This window comes from Hippopotamus amphibius, chromosome 4, assembly GCF_030028045.1.
Source record: "Hippopotamus amphibius kiboko isolate mHipAmp2 chromosome 4, mHipAmp2.hap2, whole genome shotgun sequence".
Taxonomy (NCBI): Eukaryota; Metazoa; Chordata; class Mammalia; order Artiodactyla; family Hippopotamidae; genus Hippopotamus; species Hippopotamus amphibius.
This window is the reverse complement of record NC_080189.1, coordinates 178,648,291-178,676,200: the sequence shown is the minus strand read 5'-3', so window position 1 is coordinate 178,676,200 and position 27,910 is coordinate 178,648,291. Positions and strand designations below refer to the sequence as shown.

The 27,910-nt window shown below is 49.8% G+C and overlaps 1 protein-coding gene across 3 annotated transcripts in view; it reads left to right on the top strand.

Moving 5' to 3' along the window:
• SYNE3 (spectrin repeat containing nuclear envelope family member 3) overlaps positions 1–24,001 on the top strand; it is a 94,392-nt gene extending 70,391 nt beyond the window's left edge. For all 3 annotated transcript variants that reach the window (XM_057732606.1, XM_057732604.1, XM_057732607.1), the window contains exons 12-18: positions 925–1,086; positions 1,264–1,436; positions 1,885–2,014; positions 3,923–4,084; positions 7,137–7,286; positions 8,304–8,342; positions 19,241–24,001. In XM_057732606.1, coding sequence (XP_057588589.1) covers positions 925–1,086; positions 1,264–1,436; positions 1,885–2,014; positions 3,923–4,084; positions 7,137–7,286; positions 8,304–8,342; positions 19,241–19,441 — 1,017 coding nt within the window. In that variant the 3' untranslated portion in view covers positions 19,442–24,001. The remainder of the gene's footprint in view (positions 1–924; positions 1,087–1,263; positions 1,437–1,884; positions 2,015–3,922; positions 4,085–7,136; positions 7,287–8,303; positions 8,343–19,240) is intronic.
• The last annotated feature ends 3,909 nt before the right edge of the window (positions 24,002–27,910 follow it).

The window sequence follows — 27,910 nt, the reverse complement described above, 5'->3', positions numbered from 1 at the left end:
AGACGAACAAGGTCCCAGCCTCAGAGAGCTGAGCCACCGTTGACCCAGGGGAGAGGAAACACAGCAAGACCATTGAAAACACTTTTTATCAAAGTATAATCATATACAGAAAAGTGAACATCTAAGTGTGAAGCTTGATGCGTTTTTAAAAACTGAACATGTCTCAGTTACCAGCACCTAGGTCATGACACAGGATAACACTTGCCCTTGTGCCTCCTCCGGTCACAGCCTACTCCTCACACCTGAAGGTAACCCTAACCTTCAACTTCACAAGGCATTGGGTTTGCCTAATTTTGTATGTTACTTCAGTAGAGTCAGAATCTTTCGTGTCTGGCTTCTAGATCACGTGATGGTTATAAATCCATCCATAGTTTTGCACTAGATTATTGTGTAGATTACTTATTCCTGCTGCAGTGAAATATTCCGTCGTGTGAATGTACTTCAGCGCATTTATCCATCTACCGTTGATGGGCGCTTGGGTAGTTCCCAGTTTGGCGCTCTCACAAGCAACAGCACACACGTGCCTTTGGTGAAGATGCGTTCACATCTGTTGGATTACACTCAGGAATGACATGGTTGGGTCATAGGGAGGCTTGTGTTCAGTTTTAGTAGATACTGACCTGCAGTTTTCCCAAGTGGTTGTACCAGTGTACCCCCACACCCGTGCTGGACGAGAGCTCTCATTGACCACACCCTCACCCAGACCTGGTACTTTCCATCACAATAAGACAGGCTTGGAGGCACTTTAAACCAGAGTTGGTCTTCCTGGGGTAAATTCCTTGCACTGTGCAGAAGAGAAGACCAACCTCTTGTGTTCCTTGCTGGGTGGGGAGCCCTGGGGGCTACCTTGCCCCAGGGCTCAGGCAGAGCTGGGAGTCCTGCAGGGTGAGGTCTCAGCCTGGGCTCTCTGGGGCTGTGCTGCAGGACCTCGTGGACGAGTGCCGGCAGAGTGTGAGGGAACATTGCACCTTCAGCCACAAGCTGCTGGAGCTGCGGCAGTGGGTCTCCGTGCTCACGCAGAAGCTGGAGGCCCACCGTGGGGACACAGGTCCAAGCGATGCCCAGTCCCGAAAGGTCGAGATCGAGGTAAGATGGATCTCCCCGTAGGGCTGCTTATTCTCTCCCCTGTATCCCAAAAAGCAGGTTCGGGAGGGCCAGTGCTCTCATACTGGGGAGCAGAGACCCCCTTCCTCAGAACCTTACTCTGTGTGTGTGTGTGTGTGTGTGTGTGTGTGTGTGTGTGTGTGTGTATGTCCCCTTCAGAGGCTGCTGGCCGAATTCTCAGAGAAGGAGGCCCAGCTGCCCCTGATCAAAGCGCACGGCCAGCTGGTGATGGAGAAGTCTTCTCCAGAGGGGGCTGCTGTGGTCCAGGAGGAGCTGGAGGAGCTGATGGAGTCATGCAGGGCCCTCAGGCTGCTGGAGGAAAGCCTGCTGAGGTGAGAGGGCCTCCCAGCTCTGAGCCTGTTCTCAGACAACCTCCCTTTCCATCCAGGGAGTGCTCAGACCTGCTCCTAGAACAGATGGCTGGGGTTCTGCTGTGTGCCAGGTGCAGTATCAGGTGCCTCCAGGCATCTCCAGGCAGTTCTAAGTAGGGGCGGTAAGAGCAGGGAAATATCCCAGCTTGAGAATTATCCTCCAGCCCCTTCTGTCTTGGACCTCACCTGCATCAATGGGTTTATGCACCTTGATGATAGTACTGTGAGTCTCGAGCAGGAAACTGGAGATGTAGGTGCCCTGGGGAGGTTCTGACAAACCTGAAGGACAGGCACAGCCTGGTGAAGACCAGAAGTCCCACCACCAGGTGCCCCAATTCTGTTACTTCTCCTGTGACCTGGGGAGTCCTCATGCCATCACCATGTCGACTGGGCTGATTTTTCTTCTCAGCCTCATCAGAAACCAGCAGCTGCAGAGGACAGAAGTGGATTCAGGGAAGAAAATGATTTTCACCAACGACATCCCAAAGACTGGGTTTCTCATCATCCCCACAAATCTTATGTCCCGACATCACCGTCAGGTGAGTCCTTCTAGTGGGGCTTCTGGGGAGGGATCAGATCCGGAGTCAGTTGATGGTGGGAAGGTCTCAGCAAAGCCCCCTCCCTGCCTGGAGCCACACACTCAGCTTAGGACTCCTGAGACCACGTCTTGTCTCACGTGAGCCTGCCTGGCGGTGGCATGGGCACTCCTTATGCCACTGGACAGAAGGACTCTGAGACCCCAGACCCAGGGGTCCCCACTGGGGAAGGTCCCAGGCATCTCTTGAGCAGACAGGCCCTCACCTTCAGAAACCCCGGCTACTGCCCTTGCAGGGAGGAGAGTGTCAGCATTGGAAGCTTCCTACTGGCTCCTAGTTGCAAACTGAAAGCACACAAGATGGGAATTTTTTGTGCCCTAAACTGTATTTTGTAAAAAGCACTAACCTAACCACATCGTATCACCCATCCCTTCCCTTGACTGGCTTTAAAAAATGGAACCATGTTGAAAAGAAATCCATTCCTTGTTCTTCAAAGACAACACGTTCATTCATTCATTCTTTCATTCCCATTCAGAAAGCACTTACTATGTTCCGGGCACTGTGCTTGGAGCCGGGACACAGCGGTCAATAAAACAGGGACACTTCTAACCCTCAGAGAAAGTAGAATCCAGCCCAGAGCTTTTCAGATTGTCATGTGCCTTTGGATTGTATTAAAATGCAGATTCTGATTCAGAAGATCTAGGCTGGGGCCTGTCACTCTGCATTTCTACAAGCTCCCAGGCGATGCTTAGGCTGCCGGGCCTCAGAGCACATTTTGAGGAGCAAGGAAGTGGGACCCATGAGGCAATAGAATAAGGGTTTACAGAACGTGCCATTCATGGAGGCAGAGGGACCAGGTGCTATGGCAGCCTGCTGCAGAGTGATGTGCCCTGGGGTAGCGAAGCCCTCCAGGGAGAGAGGAAATGTCAAGGGGATCCTCATGGCTGAGTGGGAGTCAAGGAGAGGAGTGGAGGGGGTGCGTCCCTCGCAGAGGAGTCTGTGTGTGCAAAGACTCCAGGGAGAGAGCACCGGCGTCAGGGGCCGAGATGTCTGTGGGCCCCGACTCAGAGGATGGGGCATGGGACACAGGCTGCAGGGCCAGGCAGAGCCGGAGTATCTGAGGCTCTCAGGTCACATCAGGGAGTGTGAGAAGCTGTAACAGGGAAGAGCTAAATTGGATCTGTTTCTTTGACTTTAACCGTTGCTTTCCGTTGCTTTAAGCATATACCATGGCCTGCCTCGGAAAACCCTACCCACCTGTGAAACTAACACATCCCTTCTCCAGGGCTAGTCATTCCAGGAGATGTTTTGCAAAACTGATAACCCTTTTTACTTTACTTCCCTGCCTCTCCTTCTCTGATTCTATAAAAGAAATTGGCATCCAGACCCCGATAAGATGGTTTTTTGACAGACACTAGTCTGTCATCTTCTCAGTCTGCCGGCTTTCCGAATTAAGTTGTATTCCTTGCCTCAACACCTCGTCACCGATTCATTGGCCTGTCGTGCAGCGAGCAGAGTGAGCTTGGACTCGGTAACAAAGCCACTACAGTGCATAAGTGAGGCTCAGCTGGGTGGACTTGCATTTTAGACAGATCACTCTGGCTGCATAGCCTGGAGGGGGACAAAAGTGGCAGAAGGTGACCACTGTTATAGACCCTCACCAGGGTAAGGGATGATACTGGCTGCGTCCAGGAGCCCAGGGAGGTGATAGTGAGGGATGTCCTTGGCCCCTAAACATTGAGTAGAGATGCATTCCTCCTCCCCCCTCCTCCCCCTGCCCCCTAGGTGTCTCTTATCACCGTTTGGGCATCCTCAGCCCATCCCTCTGCTCACATGGAATCCCCAGGACACGTGGCCAGTGGGCTGTTTTCAGAAACTCTGATGCTTTGGTCATGCTGTGCATTGCTGCAGGCAAATGTACTCCAGGAGGAAGAAGGTAGCCGTGAAGATTTCTCCCAGCTCCTGAGGAACTTTGAGCACTGGTTGCAGGTGGAAAATTCCAAGCTGGTTAGAATCATCGCCCTGAGAACTGCCACCACCAAGGACCTGAGAACCAGAGAAACAAAATTGCAGGTTTGTTCCCAAGGAAAAGCCCCTTTTCCGGAGGATTTGCCCCCAGGGATGTGTTTGTCTCCAGGGAGTTCTCAAAAACGGGAGAATATACCTAGCTAGTGAGCTGATCTGGCCTGTGTATAAATAATAGTTTTTAAACTTTTTGCCTCAAATATTTTAGAAGAACCATCCATCCATTCACTCACCCATTCATTCAGCCTGCTGCTGTATTCCCCAACTTGGAAAATATAACCACTAATCACAATTCTTTTGTCAGTTAACTCTCACTATGTAACAAGCCATTCCACCAGTTTGTAGCTTAAGAGAACAACTGTTCATTTAATTCATGATTCTGAAGTTTGGCAATTTAGGCCGAGGTCAGCCCGGCAGTGCTTCTGATCTTGGCTGGGCGCCCTTATTTGTAGACCGGCAAGTGGCTGTAGTTCTAGAGATTGGTAGGCTATTCGAGATGAGCATGAGATGGACTACACATCTCTCTTTTTTTTTTAAATAATTTTAAAAATATTTATTTATTTATTTGGTTGGTTGTGCTGGGTCTTAGTTGCGGCAGGCAGGCTCCTAAGTTGCAGCATGCAAACTCTTAGTTGCGGCATGCATGTGGGATCGAGTTCTCTGACCAGCAACTGAACCCAGGCCCCCTGCGTTGGGAACATGGAATCTTATCCACTGTGCCACCAGGGAAGTCCCTAAATAATTGTTTTTTTACCAGACCAAGTTCGTAGCCAGATTTTTTAAAAAATATTTATTTACTTATTTTTTTGGCTGCATCAGGTCTTCGTTGCAGCACTCAGGATCTTTCGTTGTGGCACTCGGGCTTTTCATTGTGGTGCATGGGCTTCTCTCTAGTTGTGGCGTACAGGGTCAGTAGTTGCAATGAGCGGGCTTAGTTGCCCTGCAGCATGTGGGATCTTAGTTCTTCAACCAGGGATGGAACCAGCGTCCCCTGCATTGCAAGATGGATTCTCAGCCACTGGACCACCAGGGAAGTCCCTGGACCACACATCTTATCCTCCTGCAGGGCAGCCTGGGCTTCCCAGAGCAGAGGCAGGGTCTGCGAGAGCGAGTGAGAGCGTGCGAGGCCTTTTCAGGCCTAGGCTAGGAACCAGCACAGCATCATTTCCCCTGCAATCTGTTGGACAAAGAAAGTCACAAGGCCAGCGCCAACTCAAGGGGAGAGAAAATAGATTCTGCCTCTCGATGGAAAGTGTTGCAAGGTCGTGTTGCAAAAGGCAAGGATATGGCAGGGGCCGGAGGGATAACCACCTACCACAAATCTTTCTCCTTCTCTCCCACATCGAATTCGTGGCCAAGGCCTTCTTTTTTTTTTAATAAATTTTATTTATTTATTTATTTATTTTATTGGCTGTGTTGGGTCTTTTTTGGTGTGCGCAGGCTTTCTTTAGTTGCAGTGAGTGGGGGCTACTCTTCGTTGTGGTGTGCAGGCTCCTCATTGCCGTGGCTTCTCTTGTTGCGGAGCACGGGCTCTGGGCATGTGGGCTTCAGTAGCTGCAGCACATGGGCTCAATAGTTGTGGCTCACGGGCTCTAGAGCACAGGCTCAGTAGTTGTGGCACACGGACTTAGTTGCTCCGTGGCATGTGGGCTCTTCCTGGAGCAGGGATCAAACCCGTGTCCCCTGCATTGGCAGGTGGATTCTCAACCACTGCGCCACCAGGGAAGCCATGGCCAAGGCCTTCTTGACTCCACCTCCCGAATTTTTGTTGTTTGTCTTCCCCTCACCACCACTGTCTTCATCTAGGCATTTGTCATTCTTGACCTTGACTATGACAATAGCCTCCAAGCTGGCCTCCCTGCTTCCTGTTGGGTCCCTATCTGAGTAATGGCTCATTCTGTAGCCAGAGTGATCCTTCAGAATCCTATATCTGACCTTGTCCACCCCGTAGCGAAAACCTTTCGGTATAGCATTCAACCTCCCAAGTTTATCACACATGGCCTTTCTCAATCAGGCCCCAGCCAACCTCTCTTTTTCCTTATTTTTCTGAGATTTTACCATGATACATTAGGGTTTGGATTTCTTTTTACTTTTCTTGCTTGAGATTCACCTGGATTCTTAAATCGGTGGTCTAGGTTCTTTCTGGAAAAATCTCCGACGTTATCTCTCAAAATATGGCCTCTGCTTTGTTCTCTTTCTCCTCACCTTCTGAGATGCCATTTAAACATGTTATTTCTTCTCACTGCATCATTTACCCTCTCTAGTATATTTTTTCATCCTTCTGTTTTTTTGTATTGTTTTCTGAATACTTTTTTTTAACCCATCTTCCACTTTACTACTAATTCCCTATTTATTTATTTATTTATTTATTTTTTATTGTTTATTTTTGGCTGCATTGGGTCTTCATTGCTGCACACGGGCTTTCTCTAGTTGTGGCGAGCGGGGGATATTTTTCGTTGTGGTGCTCGGGCTTCTCACTGCGGTGGCTTCTCTTGTTGTGGAGCATGGGCTCTAGGCACACAGGCTTCAGCAGCTGCAGTGCATGGGCTCAGCAGTTGTGGCTCATGGGCTCTAGAGCACTGGCTCAGTAGTTGTGGTGCATGGGCTTAGTTGCTCCACGGCATGTGGGGTCTTCCCAGACCAGGGATCAAACCCATGTCCCCTGCATTGGCAGGTGGATTCTTAACCACTGTGCCACCAGGAAAATCCTGCACACTGTGGTGTTTTGGTAGAAAAATCTGCCCAGTCCCAGCATCACTCTGCCAGGGGTAAAAATGCCAACAGAAAGACATGTTCAACAGTGGTAGACTTTATAATGATTATCTTGCGTCAAGCCCTCTAGAGGACTCAGTTCTAGAATGCCAGAGCTAGAAGTGACCATGGAGGTCAGCACATCAGTTCCTCTTTCATGCAGGAGTCCCTTCTATAACATTCCAGAGAGCAACTCCCGGCCTTTGACTTCCATTTGCACAGATGGGATTCTCACTTTATGTGTTCTGTTGACTGCCTCTCAAGTGAAATTTGATTGGCTCCTCCTTATCAACCAGGTGGGGCCTCCTCAGGCATTGGGAAGACACACATGACCCTGTCTTCCCTCTAGGAGCTGGAGGCTCGGGTACCAGAAGGTCAGCATCTCTTTGAAAACCTCCTTCGTCTCCAGCCGGCAAGGGGGTCCTCGGATGAGCTGGAGGATCTGCGCTACCGGTGGATGCTCTACAAGTCCAAACTCAAGGACTTCAGCCACCTGCTGGTAGGTGCAAAGGATGCACGGGTCCCAGGCTCTGGGGAGACATAGCTGGGCCCGCATCCGCTCTGTCCCATGCCTCCACGGACCAGGCTGAGGGGGCCACTCAGAGAGAGGAGACAGAGGCTCATGGGTCCTAAGGCACTTGACTTGCAATTTGTCATTTGGCCATCCTGCCACCCAGTGAGGCTGGAGCTCCAGTGACGACAGATTTGCTGCTTACCAACTTGACACCTTTATGTACACCATCCCATTCTGTGCTTACAGCAGCCCTTCTCCAGAGTCATTGCATCTTCAGCCTGCAGAGCAGGGATGAGACTCGGAGGAGTGAAAAAACTCACCCAAGTTCGCATGGCTAATAAGGGGGCAAGGCCAGCATCAAACACACCCTTGTGCCGGAGGCACGACAGAGGGAATGCTGGAGTGGGGGCTAGGACCCCGGGATCTAGGCCCCTCCTCCGCTAACTTGCTTTGTGACATTGAGGAAGCACCTTCCCCCTAGGGGCCCCCGGGTCTCACACAAAACAATAATAATAGCTAAACGAACAGCCTTTATTAAATGCTATGTCCTCTATACAGCCATATAAATGAGGTACTGTTATTATCCCCTGACAACTGATAGGGAAACTGAGGCACGGAGGTTAACTGGAGGAGGGTGGCGGATGGCCTCCTGCAGCCCTTTTAGCCCTCAGACCTCAGACTCCAAGCTTTGGGGCTCCAGCTTTCCTGGCCCCAAAACAGCTGCATCGGCCACTAGGTGTCAGCCCAGCCCCAGCCAGGTCAGCGCGCCCGTGGCCTTGGTCCAGGCCTTCCCAGACAGGATCCCACCTGGGCCCGAAGTGCGTTAAAAAGCTCATTAAAATGAATCACCTGCTGGTTCAGCCTGTCCAGATGACCAGAAGTTTTAAAGAAACACTCCCCTGACAAAATGAATATTCCATTACAGGCTCTGCTGGGATTTAAGTTTCACTCACTTAACTTCTTTTTCTTCCCCCCTTTTCCTCTCCTTCCCTAAAATAACAGACGCCGATTTCTCCAGGGGAGCCAACTGGATTCCAAAAGGTATGGGCGTCTGCCATCTGCTCCTCACGGCTAGAGGGCAGGGCGTCTGGAGGGTGGTGGGCCTGTGATGCTGCGGCAGGAGCCCTGGGCTTTCTGGAAGCTTCTACGAGGAAGGTTTCTGGGGAAATCGGCTCTGGGCTGCCGTGTGCTGGGCCCCGGGGGTCCTCGCTGTCAGAGATGCTCGGCTTGTACGCAGCTGTGACAGGACGCGGGAGGAGTGCGTGAGGACACTGTCAATAATTATGCCGTGACCACAGGCCTAAACCAAGACGGTCCCCGGAAACCCGGACCATTCCCAACCACCAGACCTCGCGGCCACCTGAGTAGTAGGTGGGCATCCGGTGCTCGGGGGGGAGAAAAGAGGAAGGGGTGGCTGTGCCCGTCGTGTTCCACCAGCCGGTGTTTCCACTTCTGCCCTCTGAGACGCGCTCAGAGCCCCTCCCGTGGGGCTTGTCACCAAAGCAACGACAGTAACAGCACTAATCCTAGTGATGATAAGGAATAATAATTATTACTCTAGATGCCACGTGTTGACCACCCACTGTGTGCCCGGAACTGTGCCAAAAGGCAGTTAGGGTGTTTTTATTTTATTTATTTATTTATTATTTATTTTTTATTTTTGGCTGCGTCGGGTCCAGTTGCGGCATGCAGGATCTTTGTTGCGGTGCACAGGCTTCTCTTTGGTTGTGGCATGCGGGCTCCAGAGCACATGGGCTCTCTAGTGGCGGCACTCGGGCTCCGAACTTGTCACACAGGCTTAGTTGCCCTGTGGTGTGGCATGTGGGATCTCAGTTCCTCGACCAGGGATCAAACCTGCATCCCCCGCGTTGGAAGGCGGATTCTTTACCGCTGGACCACAAGGGGAGTCCCAGGGTGTTTCACTTAGCTGTCCCTAGACACCCAGCAGCCATCATCACTGCCATGCAGGCATCGTCACCACCATGTGAAGCGTGAAGGAAGCGAGGCATGGCGAGATGGGAGTGACGTGTTCAGGCAGGGCACACTGCTCCTGAGTGGCCTCTGGCCTCTGACTCCTAAGCCCACACTTAACCTTCCGCCCTGTGCCTGGAGAAAGCATCCCTAGGGGTTGGTGGCTCTCCCCGCTTCTGGAAAAGTCCAGTGTAAATTGGTGTCCCCAGTGCCACCTTTTCTGAGACCACCTGAGCCTCCAGCACGCTCTGCTCCAAAGAGCGCTGGGTCCACAAAAGATCTCGTGCCCTGGAGTCTGTGTTCCCAGGGCCTCTGCCCACCTGGACTTCTTGGTCTCCAGCTGGTGTTCACGTCTCCATTTTCAGGAGAGCAGGTGTCCCCGGGACTGGGCAGGGCAGGCTCAAGCCCAGTGCTGTGCTCTGAGCCCAGCGTCCACCAGCTTTGTGGCCTTGGGCAAATTGCTTTGACTCTTGGGACTTAACGTTCCCCATCTGTAAAATGGAGCTATTGATGCTGACTTTATGTACTTCAAGAACGAATTTTGAAGATTGTGTGAACTGTTGTTCATCCTTTAGAGGAGAGGCGGAAGTCCTGGTTCTCGCAGCTAATTTAGACTAACAAAGGGCCTCCTCATGGAGGAGGGGAGCGCATCAGGAAGGCAGGGTGGCCCACACAGCCCAGCCTGTGACTCCTGCTGGCACCTGGGGTGCCCAGGGTCTGGTGTCCAGGCTGCCGCCAGCTCCCACACTTTAAGCCCCCCGCTGGTTGGAAGCCCCATCTACGTAGCTCCCAGGCCAGAGTCCGGGGGGAGTGCAGTCTGGGTCCCCCGGTGTTTTGAGTAGGGGGACGCTTGGCTGGCTGACACCAGCCCTCCAGTGCAGGCTCAGGTCCCCGCAGCCTGTAGCTGGGTTCCTGTGGGGTGTTCACAGCCCTGTGTTCATTGGCCGGCTCCGCCTTCGTTCGTTCGTTCATTCATTTCATGGATGTTTACTGAGCACTGACTTGGTGCCAAGCACTGTTTTAGGTACTTGGGATAGATCACAAGAGCAAAGGCCTGCCCGGGTGGGCTGTGCTTGCCGGCGGGGTGGAGCGGGGATGGGAGAGAGGCTCTCACCCCAGCTGGTGTTGCCTGGCACGATGTCCAGTCTCTGGTCCAAGGACAGCAGTGGCTTGAGGTCTTTACAGCTACAGGGTTGATCTTATCTATGGCTGGCAGACGTTGGGCACAGTTTCGTGGGGTATGCAAAGCAGGAAGGCTGTAAATGGTTACAAAATCTGCTTAGTCGGCTACATTTAAAAACAAATGGATGGGACTTCCTAGGTGGCGCAGTGGGTAAGAATCCATCTGCCAATGCAGGGGACACAGGTTCGAGCCCTGCCCCAGGAAGATACCACATGCCGCAGAGCAACTAAGCCCATGTGCCACAACTATTGAGCCTGTGCTCTAGAGCCCGTGAGCCACAACTATTGAGCCCATGTGCCACAACTACTGAAGCCCACGCGCCTAGAGCCTGTGCTCTGCAACAAGAAAAGCCACCGCAATGAGAAGCCTTCGCACCACAACAAAGAGTAGCCCCCCCTCGCCGCAACTAGAGAAAGCCCGTGTGCAGCAACGAAGACCCAACACAGCCAATTAAATAAATAAATAAATAAACAAACATTAAAAAACAAAACAAAAAACAAATGAATGTGTGAAAGTTTGAGCTTGGTATTGGCTGGCTTCTGAGCTCATGGGTCTTAGCCCCCTGTGAAGAAGCAAGCAACCCTGAAGTCAGTATACAGAGGCCATCTGGGGCTCTTTTATATGACCTTGTTTAAGCACAGATTTCTGGGTCCCACCCCCAGAGTTTCTGATACATTAGGTTTGGGGTGGCCCGAGGATCTGCATTTCCAGTGAGCCCCCATGCTGATGCTGCTGGCCTGGGGACCAGACTTTGAGAATCGCTGCTTTATGCTCTGGATGTTTTTCTTTTAAGCTTTATTTATTTATTGGCGACATTAGGTCTTCGTGGCTGCGCAGGGGCTTTCTCTAGTTGTGGCGAGAGGGGGCCACTCTTCATTGCAGTGCATGGGCTCCTCACTGCGGTGGCTTCTCTTGTTGCGGAGCATGGGCTCTAGGCACACGGGCTTCAGGAGTTGTGGCGCACAGGCTTAGTTGCTCCGCGGCATGTGGGATCTGCCCGGACAGGGGCTCGAACGCATGTCCGCTACGTTGGCAGGCGGATTCTTAACCACTGCGCCACCAGGGAAGTCCCTATGCTCTGGATTTGAATCCAGTATCCACCATGAGTGTGTGTGCCTCTTGGCGAGTCGTTTAACCATGGTTTTCCAATGAATAAAATGCGGGTCTACGGAACTTAATTGCAGTGTAAATGAGAACCGAGGAAAGGTCTGCAGACACTGCCTCTGCTTCTCTTTCTGATGGCAGAGGGATAATGCCACTTCTAGGGGGGAGGGGTGCGGGGACACTCCCATTGGTGTGGTTCTGGTGCTGTTTTGCCACATGGGGTGTGTGCATGCTTGTGTGGGGGTCTGCACACACGTGCTGGTCTGCACATACACACGCCGGTCTGACGCGTAGAAAATAGGTGCTGTCTTCTGAGGTTGTAATCTTGCCAACTTAAAAACATTCCATATATTATTTTTAGTCCAAAGGGAAGGGGGCGGGGGGAATAACCTGCCCAAAAACTAATTATTTATGAGCAGTTGGCTCACCACGCTTTTTTTCTCCCTGTGCACCAAGCCACTGAAAGCTCCAACTACGTCAGTGGCTTCAGCCTGCTTGTTTATATAAACAGAGTAATTAAGATTTATTAAATTTGCAGCTGCCTGCACACTCGCCAGCTCAGTGCCACCGGATGTGTCTGCCTGCAGTGTTCAGACACGTGAGATGTCATTGCTTTTCGAGTTGCGATTGGGCTGTGAGTCGACTAAATTCCTGCATTGGTGCAAGGAAGTGGTCCTACCAGCCTTTTAGCTGAGAAACAGGTTTGCCAATGTTTGCATTTGCTGGGGTGAACTAGGCAGGGCCACGTGCCCATGTGCAGGCATGGAGAGCAGATTCCGCCCGTGCATCCTGTGCTGTGGCCTCTGGGAGGTAGGTAGGTCCAGATGCTGAGAGACCCGAGACTGGCATTTTATTCACTTGCCCATATTTCACAGGTTTCAGACTCATAATTTTTCATGTTTTCACATCTCTGGAATGGGGGTGTGCTATTACAATCTAGTTTTTCCAGTGAAGACTGGGATTTACTTTTTTCTGCCACCCAGGACACTCTCCACCTGAGATTTCTTTAAATTAAAATCTCTACTTGGGGCTTGTGTTTTGCTTTCCTTTGGACCACACTGACTGTGCCAATTTAGATGACCCACCTCTGGGAGCTCTGGCCTGGGGTTCAAATTCTCAGGGTGGACTTTTATTTCCTGCCCTCCACCGGTGCCAGGATAAGACCTGGGATTTCCTTGTTTCCCTCTCCGATGGGGCGGGATTAGCCCTCAGCTCCCCTGACCTTGAAGGCACAGCCCCGTAGTGCCCCAGCGTTATGCGGGGTTTCCAATCAGATGCTGCATCTTGGTTGTTGGGTCTTTTTCCTTCTTAGTGGTGTGTCAAATAGTGGTGCATCTTACAATCAGCATGGTAGAGCAGAAGAAATATTGTAATACTGAATCTTGGACAGCATTAGTGAGTTGTCCATGTCAGGCAATAACTTTCTCTCACGATAGCTATGCTTTTTAAAAAATCACTGTTATTAACTAGAGTTCATAGTTGACATTAGGGTGCACTTCTTGTGCTGCACATTCTATAGGTTTTGACAAATGTGTGATGACATTGCAGTGTCGTACAGAAGAGTGTCCCTGCCTTAACCTTCTCCCCAGCTCTTCCCCTTTATCCCTCTCCCCTCCCCCAGAGCTCCAGCAACTGCTGATCTTATAACTTCTTTTACTTAGCAATACACATGTGAGCTTCCTCTATGTCTTTTTGTGGCTGATTTCATCCTTTTGCATTCCATTGTAGGGATGTACCATTTACAATCTTTTATAGCCTTTTTTCCTCAGTCTGGGATCCCATCTAGGATCACACATTACATTCAGTTGTCACACCTCTTTAGTTTCCTCTAAGCTGGGACCAGCCCTCCGTTTTTCTTGACCTTGACCTTGACCTTCTTGAGTACAAGCCAGATATTTTGTAGAATGTCCCTCAGATTAGGTTTCCTTGATGTTTCCTTGCTTTGCGTTTCTGGAAAGACTATCCCAGAAGTGATGCTGTGTTCTTAGTGCATCTTATTGGGAAACACGTGATGTCGATACACCCCCAGCATTGGTGATGCGGGTTCTGATCACGTGATTAAGGTGGTGGCTGCCGAATTTCCCACCTGTGAAACTGTTCATTTCTTTTACTTTTTCTTTTTTTTTTTAATTATTAAGTAGACTTCAGATTTTCATTAGAGTAGATTTATTTCTGTTTTGTTTGTTTTTAATTTTTTTTTCTCATTTACTTTGTAATTAATAAGTACTATCTGCTCAGAGGCCCTGGAAATCCAGCACCTCTTTCTTACATGGTCGCATCCTTCGGGTTCTCCAGGGCCTCTTTCCCTCTCATGACTGACTCTCTTCCTGGCAGTTCCTCCCCCTACTGTGGCTTTGATCCCTGACTCTAGGCCTCCCCCTCTCTCTGGTCCGTCTCTGGTCCAGGTGTCCTTCTAGCTTCAGTCCCAAGGCCCAAACCTGCGGGACGTTTACCTGGATGACTCCTCGGACTCCGCGTGTCTAAAGCTGACCTCACTGTATACCCCGAGTCCAGCCATAGCCCGGACTCCATGTGAGCAAAGCATCCTGACCACACACTATTCCAAGCTAGATGCCTCTGGGTCACCCTAGACCCTCACTGACCTTGGTTCTGCCCTAGACTCAGAAGAGCCTGGCTGTGGATGGATCTCAGATGAGGAAAGATGAGGGAAGGAAGGGAAGGGGAGGGGGAGCAGTGTCTATACATCTGCTGCTGAATGGGGCTCCGTCCTCGCTTGAGTAATAACAAGGTCTCCTTGTACTCCAGTCTTTTCATCCAGATGTTCTTCGAAGATATTTAAGGCGTTGTGGGCAGGGTTCAGCCCAGAATCTGTGATGCTCTACCATTTCCTAGACAAATCGGGAAAATGCAGCCCCATGCTGAGGGTTCTAGGGGAAACCCAGTGGGAGCCAGCCAGCCATCACCATGGCTTGGCATCTGTCAAAGGGACCTTCAGGGACTGAACTCATTGCTAAGTGAGAGTTCAGTGAGGGGCATTGGTACTGGTCCATCTTGAATAGCCAGAGGAAAGCTGGCCCCTGCCCATCACTCTGAGCTCTTGGCACTGGCCTGAAAGCCTCTTTGTGCTGGAGAATGAGCCCCAGCCAGCTCCTGGGAAAGACCCTGAAAGCCCAGTGGTGATGTCATGTGACTTCCACACTCAGGGTCAGGGTGGGACTAGCTTCAACAGAGGCCCAGGGAGACTTTTGTCATTGGTGCTGCTGTTTCTTATGAGAAGCGCCACGTGGGATAGTGGAAAGAGCTTGGCTGTGGAGCCATGCTGGTGATTTGAGCCTGTCTTTGTGACCTTGGGCTGGTTATTTCCCATGGGCTCAGTTTCTTCCTCTGAGAAATGGGCACAGGTTACCTCCCAGAGCTGGGCAGGAGTTCAGGAAGCCCGTGAGTGAAGAGGTGAGCTGAAAACGGGGTTGGGGATGTGCTCTGTGTTCTTCGTGCGTGGAGCCCAGACGTTCTGGGGGAGCCACGAGGACAGTGAGGACAGTTCACAGACAGTTCAGCGAGTGTCTGGGTGGTCACACCACGGGCACTGAGGGAGGAGCAGACAGCCAGATGCACAGGAAGGGGAAGAGCCTTTTATGCAGTATTTCGTTCATACAGCAGATATTTATTGAACAGTGCTGGGGATACAACAATGAACCATGCTAACATAGACCCTGCCTCCAAGGAGTCAAGGGGAACACAGACTTTAAGCAGTGACCCAAAGGAAAGCTATTGGTACCCTGGGAATGTGTAATGGGGCATTTTTTGGTTTAGAGTCAGGGAAGGTCACCCTGAGGAAGTGATTCACAAGTTAATATTAGAATGATCAGTAGAAGCTAACCAGATGCATTGGAGAAAGGAGGGAAATGGGTCTTCTAGCAGAAGGGATAACCTGTGCAAAGGCCCTGTGGCAGGAGGATGTGAGGGCCAAGAGATGGTGTTTAGGGAGAGCAGTATTTTCCTCTCTGATGGGACTGAAGAGGTTGATAGTATCTGATTCTTGGCATCTGGGTGCAGTGGAAGCTCAGGGGACTAGTAGAAGCTGCCCACCTGCCCTGGTACCCATCAGTTAGAGGAAGAAAGGAATGAGTATCTGCCGAGTACCAACTATGCATGCTGAGAGTAGCCTGCTTTGCTCTCTTTATCCTTATGATTTTGGTAGGCAGGTGTCAGTGACCCTTTGACCCGGCAGATGAAGGCATTGATGTTCAGAGAGGCTGAGTGACCTGTCCTAGGTCACACAGCTAGGAAGTGACAGGACCAGGGTTAGAACCCAGAACTCCAAGCCTTTTCTTTCTCCTACATCCTTTTTCATCAATGGCAGAATATTAAGTCACATTTACTATGATAAACTCATCTTGCCTGAACTCCTCAAAACTCTAGACTTTCAGGTTCATGGGAGATATTGAAGGACTCACAAGCATTTAATTACCCTCCACAGCATCACCTGTTCCCTTCCCACCACCATGTGCTATCAACCCTCTTCTTCCACACCATAAGGCAGCGGTCCCCAGTCTTTTTGGCACCAGGCACCAGTTTCATGGAAGACAATTTTTCCATGGATGGGGGTTATGGGGGGATGGTTCAGGCAGTAATGCAAGCGATGGTTCTGGCGGTAATGCGAGTGGTGAGGGGTGATGGGGAGTGGCAGATGAAGCTTCTCTCACTCGCCTGCCGCCCACCTCCTACCATGCAGCCCAGTTCCTAACAGGCCACGGACTGGTGCTAGTCCATGGCCTGGGGTTTGGGGACCCCTGCCCTAAGGGATGATGAACTTATCACTTCCTGAGGAAGCCCCTTCTCTCTTTGGATAGTTCTAATTGGGCGGAACACAGGTAGTACTTTCTGTGGGGAAACTGAGGCACAGAGAAGCTCCCAGATCTGGGAAGAGCTGAGATCTCCAATTTCTTTGATGGCTTCTTCTCATGTGTTTTCGTGTGCATGTGTGCGCACATGTGTGCATGTTTTCTAAGCATTTGAGAAATGTATTAAAATGTGTTTTCTATTTTAAAGGGCATTTTAGAATCCAGGTCCCTCAAAGTGAAGATGTGAGCTCTATGTGAATAGACAGGGGCAGGCAGCAGGAGTCCTTGAAAAAGATCACCCCTTGTCAATGCTTGTAAAGGCAAACACACTTTGGACCTTCAGAGTTGCTTTCCCCAGAGGATCATGGCCAGGACACAACTCCTCACTTACATAAGTAAAGTGTTAGCTCTGAGAAAGGAGAAGCAAGCGGAAACAGGACCCTTAGATACAGATCTCCACTTGGGAGACCATTAATTACAGGTTTCCAGCTGTGATGTGAACCCAGGCTAGAGTGGGCCTACGTGTTGTCTCACCCTGTTTCCCTCTCCTGGGTGCATCAGAGATTTGGAATTGGGCAAAGTCAGCATGAAATGTCAAAGACTCTAGTTAGAGCACACAAACTGAGGCATTGCTATGTGAGCTGAGTGGGTGGGCAAGAGCACATGGCAGCCAGGTCTGACCCAGCCCGGCAGCTGTGGGAAGATCCTGTCTCCTCTGTGGACATCATTCAGCTGTTTAAGCAACTTACACACACACATACACACACACACACACACACACACCCCTGAAGCCACTGCTGAGATAAATGCAGCCAGGAGTGCTTCGCCATTGTGTGGGTTATAAGAAGTCTGTTTTTACAAAATCAGACTAGGACCTTTGGTGAGTGAGAACATTTGCGACGGAAGGCATAGGGTCCAGTGTTATCAACCTGGAGGAGATAGTAGGGACAGGACAGTGGGTGAGATGATTCAGGTATGAGAGATAGAGAGATAAAAGTGTTCAGCTTAGAACCTCCCAGGAACACCTGCATGCATCCTACCATCCTCATCCCCACCATCACCATCCTCACTATCATCCTCATCCCCACCACCATCATCCTCACCATCATCATCCTCATCCTCACCATCCTCATCCTCACCCTCACCATCATCACTATTATCATCCTCATCCTCACCATCATCATCAGTATCATCATCCTCATTATCATCACCTCTGTCATCACCATCCTTACCATCATCATCACTGTCTTTATCATCATCATCACCATCATCATCATCATCATCACTTGACTTGGTACCCTGGAAAGTGAACCTTTGGTTCTTAAAGGAGCCAGTAGATATATTCTATAATAATAGTACTAGTTATAAGAGCATATATACTTTTTAAAAATTAATTAATTAATGTATTTATTTTTGTTTATTGGCTGCGTTCGGTTTTCATTGCTGTGGGCGGGCTTTCTATAGTTGTGGAGAGTGGGGGCTACTCTTCGTTGTGGTGCATGAGCTTCTCGTTGTGGTGGCTTCTCTTGTTGCAGAGCACAGGCTCTAGGCGCTCGGGCATCAGTAGTTGTGGAGCGTGGGCTCATTAGTTGTGGCTCATGGGCTCTAGAGCGCAGGCTCAGTAGTTGTGGTGCATGGGCTTTGTTGTTCCACAGCATGTGGGATCTTCCCAGACCAGGGATCAAACCTGTGTCCCCTGCATTGGCAGGCAGATTCTTAACCACAGTGCTACCAGGGAAGCCCGAGTATATATACTTCTCAATTGGTGTATAAATATACTTTGCTTTGAGTCCTCACCACAACCTGGAAAATGGGGGTAGGTTTTTATCCCCACTTTGCAGAGAAGGAAACTGAAGCTCAGAGGGGTTATTGACATAGCTAGTGTGTGACAGAGTCTGCACTGGAGCCTAGTCTGCCAAGCTCCTGAGAGCTGGGCCCATGCCCTGCACCATGCTGCATCTTGACTGTGGGGCCTCCACTTTACTGAGTGGCCAGCTCTTGACTCTGCACACCCATGATGCTGCAAGAAACCAGTCCCTCTGGAATTTAGGAAACATCCTTTGGTTGCTTTCATGGACATCGCAGCAAAGAAGCTCATTAGGCATTTGGACTTGTGAGATTGGCTGCTCTGTTGCTTATGAAGCCCTGATCCAGAAGTAGGTCATCTTCAAATGGTTTACATTCCCCACAAATGTGTCTTGTGTAGTGGGTGAAGAGGAAGCCCCCTTTCCACCAGCACCCCTGTTTCCTGGGAATAGGGGGGCTCTGCACTGGGGCATGTGGCAGGGCCAGAGGGGGACCGGCTATCCAAGGCCAACCGGGGCCCCATGGTGCTGTTGTATGGTTCCGCCTGGATGAGATATAAATAATTCCACAGATGGTAGCTTCACCCCCTTGGTCAAACACATACACCAAAGATAGTGACCATATTAATGATATGTAATAATAACGGCAGCAGTTTGAGTACCTACTATGTGCCATGCTCTGTCTTGTTGAATCCTCACAACAACTCTGTCAGGTAGGTACCATCATGTCCCCCATTTATAGATGAGAAATCTGAAGTTTAGCCAGGTTGAATGACCTTCTTAAGATTCACACCCAGGACTTTTATAGCCAGGCAAAGATTTATGTAATAATGGACAAAGCCTGTAACTTTTTATCCTCTTCCTTTCATGCCTTGAGTGGTTTGAGAAAACTAGAAATCTTTGTTTTCTGGCAGAACTGACATTAGCCCCACTTCACAGATGGAAAAACTGAGGCCTGTGCGGTCGGAGAGTCCGCCAGGAGCCACTGCTGCTCCTGGGTCATCCCAGCCCTCCCCTCCCAAGCCCACTCTCCTCCCGAGGCCACTCATATCTCCCGCTTTGGTTCCGCAGACCCAGCGGGGGCGAGGGCTCGGCTCTCTCTGCCGGAAGGTGTGCTGCGTGGCGCTCCCCCTGCAGCTGCTGCTGCTACTCTTCCTGCTGCTGCTCTTCCTGCTCCCCGTCAGGGAAGAGGACCGCAGCTGCACGCTGGCCAACAACTTCGCCCACTCCTTCCGGCTCATGCTCCGCTACGACGGCCCCCCGCCCACCTAGCCCATTGGAGGCATTCGGGGGAATTTCTTCTCCAAACTTCCATCAGCCCCAGGCTCCCCTGGAGGATGCTGGGGAAACTGGAAACAGGAGCAGGCCAGAGCCCGCTGGGGCTGCATCCATGTAAATACTGTATCCATGTTCCCAGAACAAAATTACTTTTTATACAGCGTCATCTTAGCCTATTTATACTAAATGTGTACTATGTGTGGCTAAGGAATAATGCATAGCGTTTTGTATGCTCTATATGTAAATGCTCAGTATGTATAATTTCATATATGACCTCTATTTGTCATTGGGAAAATTCCCAGCAGTGCTTTTGCCCGGTGGGATCTTGTGGCATTTTGGCCTTGGCCTGCAGTCAGCCCTGGAAAGCAGGAACGATAACAGGTCGCTTTTATGGCCAACTCCTATCCAGAAGCTGCGCTGCACACCCAGATGTTCATAAGGAGGACTCTGAGCTGCCAGCATGGAAGAACAACACTGGCCCTCACTCAGAGCCCAGTGACTCTTGTTTTAGGCACAATGAGAACAACCGTGCTTGTCTATCCTTTAGCGTGACAGCAAGTTAGATGCTGTGGATTAGAAGCAGAAAGTGTGCCGATCCCAGGTGGGCCTGGTGGCAGCAGTGAAATGTGATAGGGTGAAATTAATGGAGGAAAAGAAGGACTCCAAAGGGGAGACCCAGAACTAAGAAAGCACAGCAGAATGGAGGCATCCAGGAGCACAAATAGCCCTGACCAGTGATGAAGGTCCATGGTCAGGATACTGAATCTTCAGGGAATGGTTAGATCATGCCACACGTTCTCTGCTCTGTTCAGGGAGAAAATGAAGAGAGGAAGCTTATTGTTAAGCTTTCCATGCAGAATCATGGGCACACTCTGTGTGTAGCACACACCTGACAGTGCCGGGGAAGGTGTGTTATGTCTGTCACTCTTAGGCTGAGTTTTTCATCATCTACTACTCAGGCTGAAGGGGACAGAGGGCAGCATCTGACACACTAGGGACCAGAGATCAAGGGTCCAAGACAGAGAATGGAGGTTCACTGTGGAGCTCAGCCTGTCTGAAGGGCTCTGCCTCTTCCTCCCAGAGAGACTTCGGAGAGAGGTGGGTCCTCTGGGCCAAGAATGTCCCACACATATGCCCACAGGGGACCCAGGGCCCAGGTGCCCCAAACCAGGCACCCTCTGCAGGACTTGGCAGTCGGGCCCGTGAACCATCTAGGCCTTGAGACTGGAAATACATCCCTTCCTCCCCAAGGAATTCTGGAACAGTTCCTAAGTGCTTCATAACTGGATCATATTTTCCCTAAATCAACACTAAATTTTCCTTTTTACAAAATGTTTAGTACACACTCTTTACAAATTGATTTTGTCTGTTCAGCTACACATAGGGACCAACAGGGGATTTCTCAGGCCTCTGAAATCACAGTGTTACAGACCAAGAAAGGCCTTTAAACAGAGGGGAAACTGAAGACCCAAGAGAGTCCTGGCCCCCAGCACCTTGCCCCTCCCCCCTTCCCTCTGGAGCACACAGGCCCCTCCTTTCCAGGGCAGGCCCAACCTCAGCACATTTCTCAATGTGGGGACCCAGGCCTCCCCATAACTAGGAAGAGCTGGACATACACAGGGCAGGAAAACAGTGTCCTTGAGAAGAGCTCTCAGCACTGACTCAGAAAGCACACTTTTCTCCAGATACAGTATTTAGAAACAAAGCCACAAAGCCATTCCTTGCCGGTGCCTGCTTTACTGGAAAATCAGGGGCTGGGTGAACCAAGACCTCAGGCCCAGGCAGCCGAGCCCAGATGCTCACTGGGTTGTGCTGGTCCAGCCCAAGAAGATCAGAGCCGTGGCCAGGGCCTTCGAAGGTCTCCCCTCTCACTCTCCCACGTCACAACAAGCAGGCAGAGGCCTAGAGGGGGGAAGTACCTTACCCATGGCCACACAGCCAGAGGCGGCCACGGCACGAGCAGATCCTGGGCACCACTGCCCCCAGATGGCACCCTGCTCGCGGTCGCACCATCCCCCCCCCCCGACCCCACCCCCATCTGTAACTTCAAAAAGAAAAGTCTTGAATACCATGAACACAGTTGTGTCGCGTGTCCTGTGTGCCAAGGAGGGAGAACTCTGATGTGTGGGCTGGCGTGTGGGAGTGTCTACATATATTTTTTAAACTTTAACAATGATGCCATAGAGCTTGTTTGCATAACATTTTTTTAAAAAAGAGAATTGATATTTTCATTACTTTCATATAAATACAATTGTGATATAATAATCATTTACTGGTGCTTTTCAAGTGTCATCTCTTGCTTAAAGTGGGTCAGAAAATTATTTCTATGACTTTCTAGCTTCCTGAGCACCAACCTCAAAGAGCTTTAACAAGAAAGCCTTTAAACAGAGGGGAAACTGAAGCCCTTAGAGGGTCCATGGTGCCTTTTGAGAAGGGTGTTGCAGTGGGACCTTGATGTGTTTTTTTTTCCTCTGTCCCCCAAAGTGAGAGAAATGGTGAGAAGTGTGAACATCACTGCCCAGCCCAGGGTTGTGTGTGTGTATGTGTGTGCATGCGTGTGTGTGTGTGTGTGAGAGAGAGAGAGAGACAGAAGGATGGAGAGAGATAGAGGAGACAGAAGAAGAGGAAGATAAAGAAGAAGGGGGGAGGGGGAGGAAGAGAGAAACACAGGTGAGCCTGATCAAAGCTGCTGCTACCCTCCTTAGCTGTCTCTCCCTCCCCTGATGAGGGACAGCCCTCACCCAGGGTGGCCGTGTCTGGGGCGGTGGGGGGATGGGGAGAGACCCTGCCTGCTCTGTGAATCCCGAGATGCCAGCGGCTTCCTTTGAAGTCTGTTATTTGAGTGTCTCTCACTGGTGGCAGCACAGTGACCTCCAGCAAGCCTCTTGTGTTCCTGGCCCTGTCGGGATCTCACCCTAATTCCCTCTCTCATGGGAACTCAGCTAATGGACTGGGGGCTCCCCCTGCTCGTCTCACTCCAGTAGGATTGTCACCCGTCTGGTTCAGCAACAGAGGAGAGGTGGTCAGGCCATGAGCTGTGAGCACAGGCCCAGCATTAAATACGTAGGCATCTACCCCCATGGCTGCATCCATGGCAGACATTGATAATTGATCACCGAGCTCCTCTCCTTCCCTTCTCCAGCTTCAGTGAACCTCACAGTCCTTCTCAAAGCCAGTCCAGGCAGCTACTGCCAATCACTCGCATTTGTCACGTGAGAAAAACCTGTTTGGCGTTCTTGTACCTGATACCAGCCCTCTCAGAAAACTCTCAATTCTGGCCTCCTCCTTTTTAAAGAGAATTTTGAAATTATGGTGTTCCTAATCAAAAATCACTTCCCTTAGTCTAGTACCTGGGGAAGAGAAGGAGAGAAGCTAACACCAGAAAGCAGGTAATGGTCTGAATTACCACATAGGACTTTTAGAGGAAGCACAATGTAGCAGGAAATGCTAAATTACCAGTATTTTCGTAGACTGTTTTGGTCCAACCTTGTGTCCATTTTATAGATGAGGAAACTGAGGTCCTGACAGCTCTTGTTCACCCAGTGAATTCAGGCAGTTTGTTCTAGAGGTGGGAGTAGATCTCTGCACACATTGGGTGACAGAGTGACGCTGCTCAGTGCTGAACAGGGTGAAGATGGAGCTCTGCTGTTAAGAGCTGTGTGACCTTGGATGAGTTCCCTGCCATCTCCCCACCCCCACCCCCAGCCATTGGTAAAAGGGGAAATTAGCCCTGGAACATCCCGTGCTACTTGCAATGTTAGATATTCTAGGAAGATGATGGTGGACTTCTGTCTGGAGGGGGATTCCCTAGATTCAGCCACAAGTGTCAGCATCCCCCCTTTAACCAACTTTGACTTAAATCAGGGGCATTGCTCATCCCTCTAGAGGTCGAGAGCTGGGCAGTTGTTGGCATCATTTCCTCAGCTCAAGGATGTCAGGGCCAAGGTTTCTGTGGCTCTGTTTTCTTTTCCTTATGATTACCTCATAGCCTAAGATGCTTGCTCTACCTCCAGATTTTTCATCTGGGATCCAGGTAGGAAGAAGCGGAATGAGCTGGCTGAAGCTGCCCTAATTTTCAAGAGCTTTCTCAGAACCCCCGCCCAGACTCTTCTGTTGACCTCTCATTGGTCAGAAACATTGTCACATGGTTCCTCCACATCTGTGAGGAGTCTGGGAACAAGTCCCCCCAACAAAATGGGCATCTCTTAACAAAAGGGAGGGGTGGAGGCGATTGGGGTGGCTCTTAGGTGTCTCTGCCCCAGTCATCCTGAACCTCCGTGTCTTGGTCTCATCCTCTGTCAGCAGAACTTGGAGGCATTCATCATTGAGGGGTGAGAATGACTTTTCACTACCGCCCGCCACCTGCCTCCCCAGGCGATAGGGGTCCCTGAGTCCTTCGAACCCCTCCCCCTCCCCCAGGTGTCACAGCCATTCCCGCTACACTCAGGACTTTTCTAGGCCTACCTTCTTGCAAGACTTGGGAACAGGCAAAGAAATCAAAGTAAATCAAGTGCCCTTCTTGGCCAGAGTGTGTGCAGAGGAACTCCACCCATTCCCCCCCCCCCCCCACCCCATCCTGGAAGCGTATACTCAGGGATAAGCTTTTTAACACTTTTGCATTTGAATTCAGCCCAGGAAATTTATGGTTACTTTAATTTCTTCTGGAACATGAGTTATTCCTGGGTGCAAATCCTGGAAAGAGAGGCTCTCTGAGCTTTTCCAGGCTGCACCCCCACCCCCACCCTGCCCCGATTTTCCAGCAGACTGCTGAGGTCTGGAAAGGGAACGCAGGAGGACGCAGCCACAGGTGGCTCCCAGCATCCAACTGACAGAGCCCATGGTGCCTCCAGCAGAGGAGCAGATTCAAAAGACTTAAACCATCATTTCTCCCTCAGTTTCAATTGTAAGAGAAAGGCCTACTGTTTGTCAAAGTAAGAAAAGAGGGGAATTCATTTTTAAGAGGAAATTAAAAAGGCAAAAGCTCATGGTTTAAAAACAGATCACCCAGAGCCTGAAAGAACAGTCAGCTGATGCAGCATCCTCCAGTGCCTGCCTTTTGGTTGTCATAGTAACATGACAGCTGCTTACAGGTTGGTACCCAAGCACCTTGTCCACACAGGAGAGAGTAATCATACAGAGGGACCTCACTTTCCCCAAAAGGTCCCAGGCTTCATTTCAGGAACACTTAATTCTAAGCTCAGCAACCAGAGCTCAAGCTGGCAGCTCCTCTTCCTGTTCTGATGGAAATGGGAGGAAAGAAACAAACTGAGGACCTGCAAGATGGCCCTGACTCCTTCCAAAAACCCATGCCATGAAATCATGGTCTTGCTTTTAGATGCTGGAACTAGAGCATAGAGAGAGCTAGCAGCTTGCCTAAAAGCAACCAGCTAGTGGGTGAGTGGTCTGTTTGGGACCCATACCCAAGGATGATGGGCTCCAGGGCTCTCCATGGAACTTCAGCCTCAGCTGCTTTTCTTTCCAGACCTGGGCTGCTACTACTTTGTCAGCCAGTTAGCTAGTTGAGGGTAAGATCCCAGAGCAGAACTTGCAGGGCTTCTTTCTGATGCCCACTCCCCCAGGGAGCTGGCAACACCAGGGTGATGTGCCGGGAGACAGAGACAGGGTGCTTACTTTCCCCTAGAAAAACGGAAACAGACCACCTCTTGCAGAGAAGCTGGAGGGCAGAGTCGGCTTTGGGATGTCGCTGCCTGAAGAACAGTTCTGATTCCTTCCACTGGAGGAAAAAAGGGGCATTTTCTCTCCAGAAGCAGTGGCCTTGCATGTTTCAGAGTCTTATGGGTGAGGAAGAAGTGGACAGAGTAAGTTTTGTGTGAACGTGGTGTGTGTGTACGTGTGTGTGCGCGCATGCACTACCTGCTCATCTCCACTCAGAAGCACAGCTGTGCAACCCTTGTTTCCAGCCCTGGGCTTCTGGACAACAGACACCAGAAGCCTGTGGTCTCTGGGAACCTCAGGTTGAGCGCACTAGAACCAGAATATTTCCCCTGATTCCCCTGAGGAATGGGGATAGTTCCCCGAGCATCTTATGCCTCTTATGGAAGCAACTGGTTGTTACCGCTGATCTTCTGCACACAAAGAGAAGGTCAGCTGACCCTTGAGATCTCTGCCCTCTGGAAACTGTCTCAGGCTGGTTTGGGAGTGATTACCTTTTCTTTCTTTCTTTCTTTTTTTTCATGTGTTGTCAAAAGCTCATTTATTCATTGTTCATTGCTAATAACTCATAACAAATATCTCATAAATGTTGGAAGGATTAGTAAGATGCCTCGTAATTATTTTACCCCAGTGATAAATGATTTACTAATAACATGGAGCCTTCCATATAATAGCCCTCAGACTCCAGGATGTGAATTGATCTTAGAAATGAGACTAGTGTATAATGAGGTCCTTCTGTTGGTGCCCATTTTTTTCTCAGGCTAGTATACAACCTGCTTGTAGAGGAGGACTTAGCTCAAGGGGTCTTTGTTTGCCCATTTTTCTCTTGCTCTGTATGTCTGTCTGTGTGTTTTACAAACCAGTGATGTTCAATGATGCTAAAAACCCAGGAAATAATCATTTAACATCTTGTGGATAGATATATTCATATCTTGGTTTGTGTCCATTTTTCTGCTCTTGCCCACTAATTCTTAAAACATGTACGATCTGAGTGTATGTGAATGAGGAGTTACTATCTCTACATTCTCTTTTCATTTTGTTTGATTTTGTAGTACTCCATTGAGGAAGGGTCAGCGCTTATTCTTTTCATTAGCTTGTTTATATTCATTCCAGAAACTGCTTAAGGCAAGATTTGAATGTATACATGGTTAACACAATAATTGTGAGGGTAGAAATAACCTGTTTATTGATGTACACAATATATTCTTAACCAATAAATGGATTGGTTAGTTTTAGAAGAAGTATCCAGAATCAAGAAAGAAAGAAAGAAAGAAAGAAAGAAAGAAAGAAAGAAAGAAAGAAGGAAGGAAGGAAGGAAAGAAAAAAGGGAAGGAGGGAAAGAGAGAGAAAGAGAGGGAGAAAAAGAGAGAGAGAGAAAGGAAAGAGAAAGGAAGGAAGGAAGAAGAAAGAAAAGAAAGAAAGAAAGAAAGAAAGAAAGAAAGAAAGAAAGAAAGAAAAAGAAAGAAAGGAGGAAAGAAAGAAAGAGAAAGAAAGAAGCTACTGATGTTATTAGAATTTGTTGAGCACCTAAGGCACCAGAAGCAGGAAAAATGGCAAGTTTCCAGTACCAGCTTTGGAGGAATGACTACTTTCCCCTCCATTTCAAGTTCAAAAGACCAGCCCTCTCATCCCAAAACAGGTGAGCCTGATGGATTTGTTAATTTCTCTTGTCTCCCCTCCCAAGCGACGGCTCGGGAACCAGAAGGCCCCACACCTCCCCAGAACCCCATCTGGAGGCGTCACCGCCTTCCTGCAGTCCTTCTACTGTCAGCCAAGTCCACAGAGGCAAAGTCAGCCCATCTTTGCTCTTGAAGACACTAACCTAGTACTGACCAGCTATTCATGTGCCTGGACTGGCTGGTTAATGCAGGGCAAACCAGATGAGGGCATGGTGGAGAGAGAGAGAGAGAGAGAGTATGTGTGTGTGTTGATGCTGTGTCCGTGGGCTTTGTTGTCAAAACATTTTATCATTGTTTAAAATGTTCTATTATGTAAACATATTATTTGTGATTATAAAACACACACATCTGCAATAAATTAAGCTTTCTGGGAAGGCGAGCAGAATGGGAACCAAAGGACTGTCTTGGAACATGTGTGTATTATCTCGGTTCATATCAAGTCCAAAACCAGCCAAGAGCCTTCCCTGCCTTCCCTGCTCAGGAGGGAGGGGGACTTGAGGGCCCTTCTAGTTTCTTCTCAGTGCTGTGTTTTAAAGTCACGTGACGTTTTCATCCCTTTCCTGTCGTTCGAGTTGTAAGTAGCCACATTCTCAAAGATGGTTTGACGTTTTTGCTGTTGCTTTACGTTCTCTAAAATGTACCTGCTTTATGTTTGGAAATAAAAATCTCTATTTTGGTCTATGAAACATTGTGTGGAAGTTCTTTTTATGAGGCAAAAGGGGCTTGTCTGAAGAGGTTATAAGGAGAGAGATGCCGGGTAGCTAAGTCCACCTCGTTAAATTCTGACTTCCGGGCAGGACGAGGGCCTGGTTTATTCAGGGGTTGAAGTCAAGGCAACAGCATCTCTCAGTCCAATGTGAGCATCAGATCACCTGGGGAGCATCTTCCAAAACTTTGCCAGAATCTCCCCGGGCCTCCTGGGTCACAGTCTCAGGGGTAGGGACAGGCCAAGCAAATTTTGGAAATTCCAAAGTGCATTCTGAGCAGAGACACGGCCCCAAACAGATTCAGGCACCAGGGAGGTAACAGGAGGCCTGTCTAACACTTTGCTCCCCGCCCACTCCCCCGGATCAAAGCCCCACGGTGACGATTTGTCTAACAAACAGTTCTT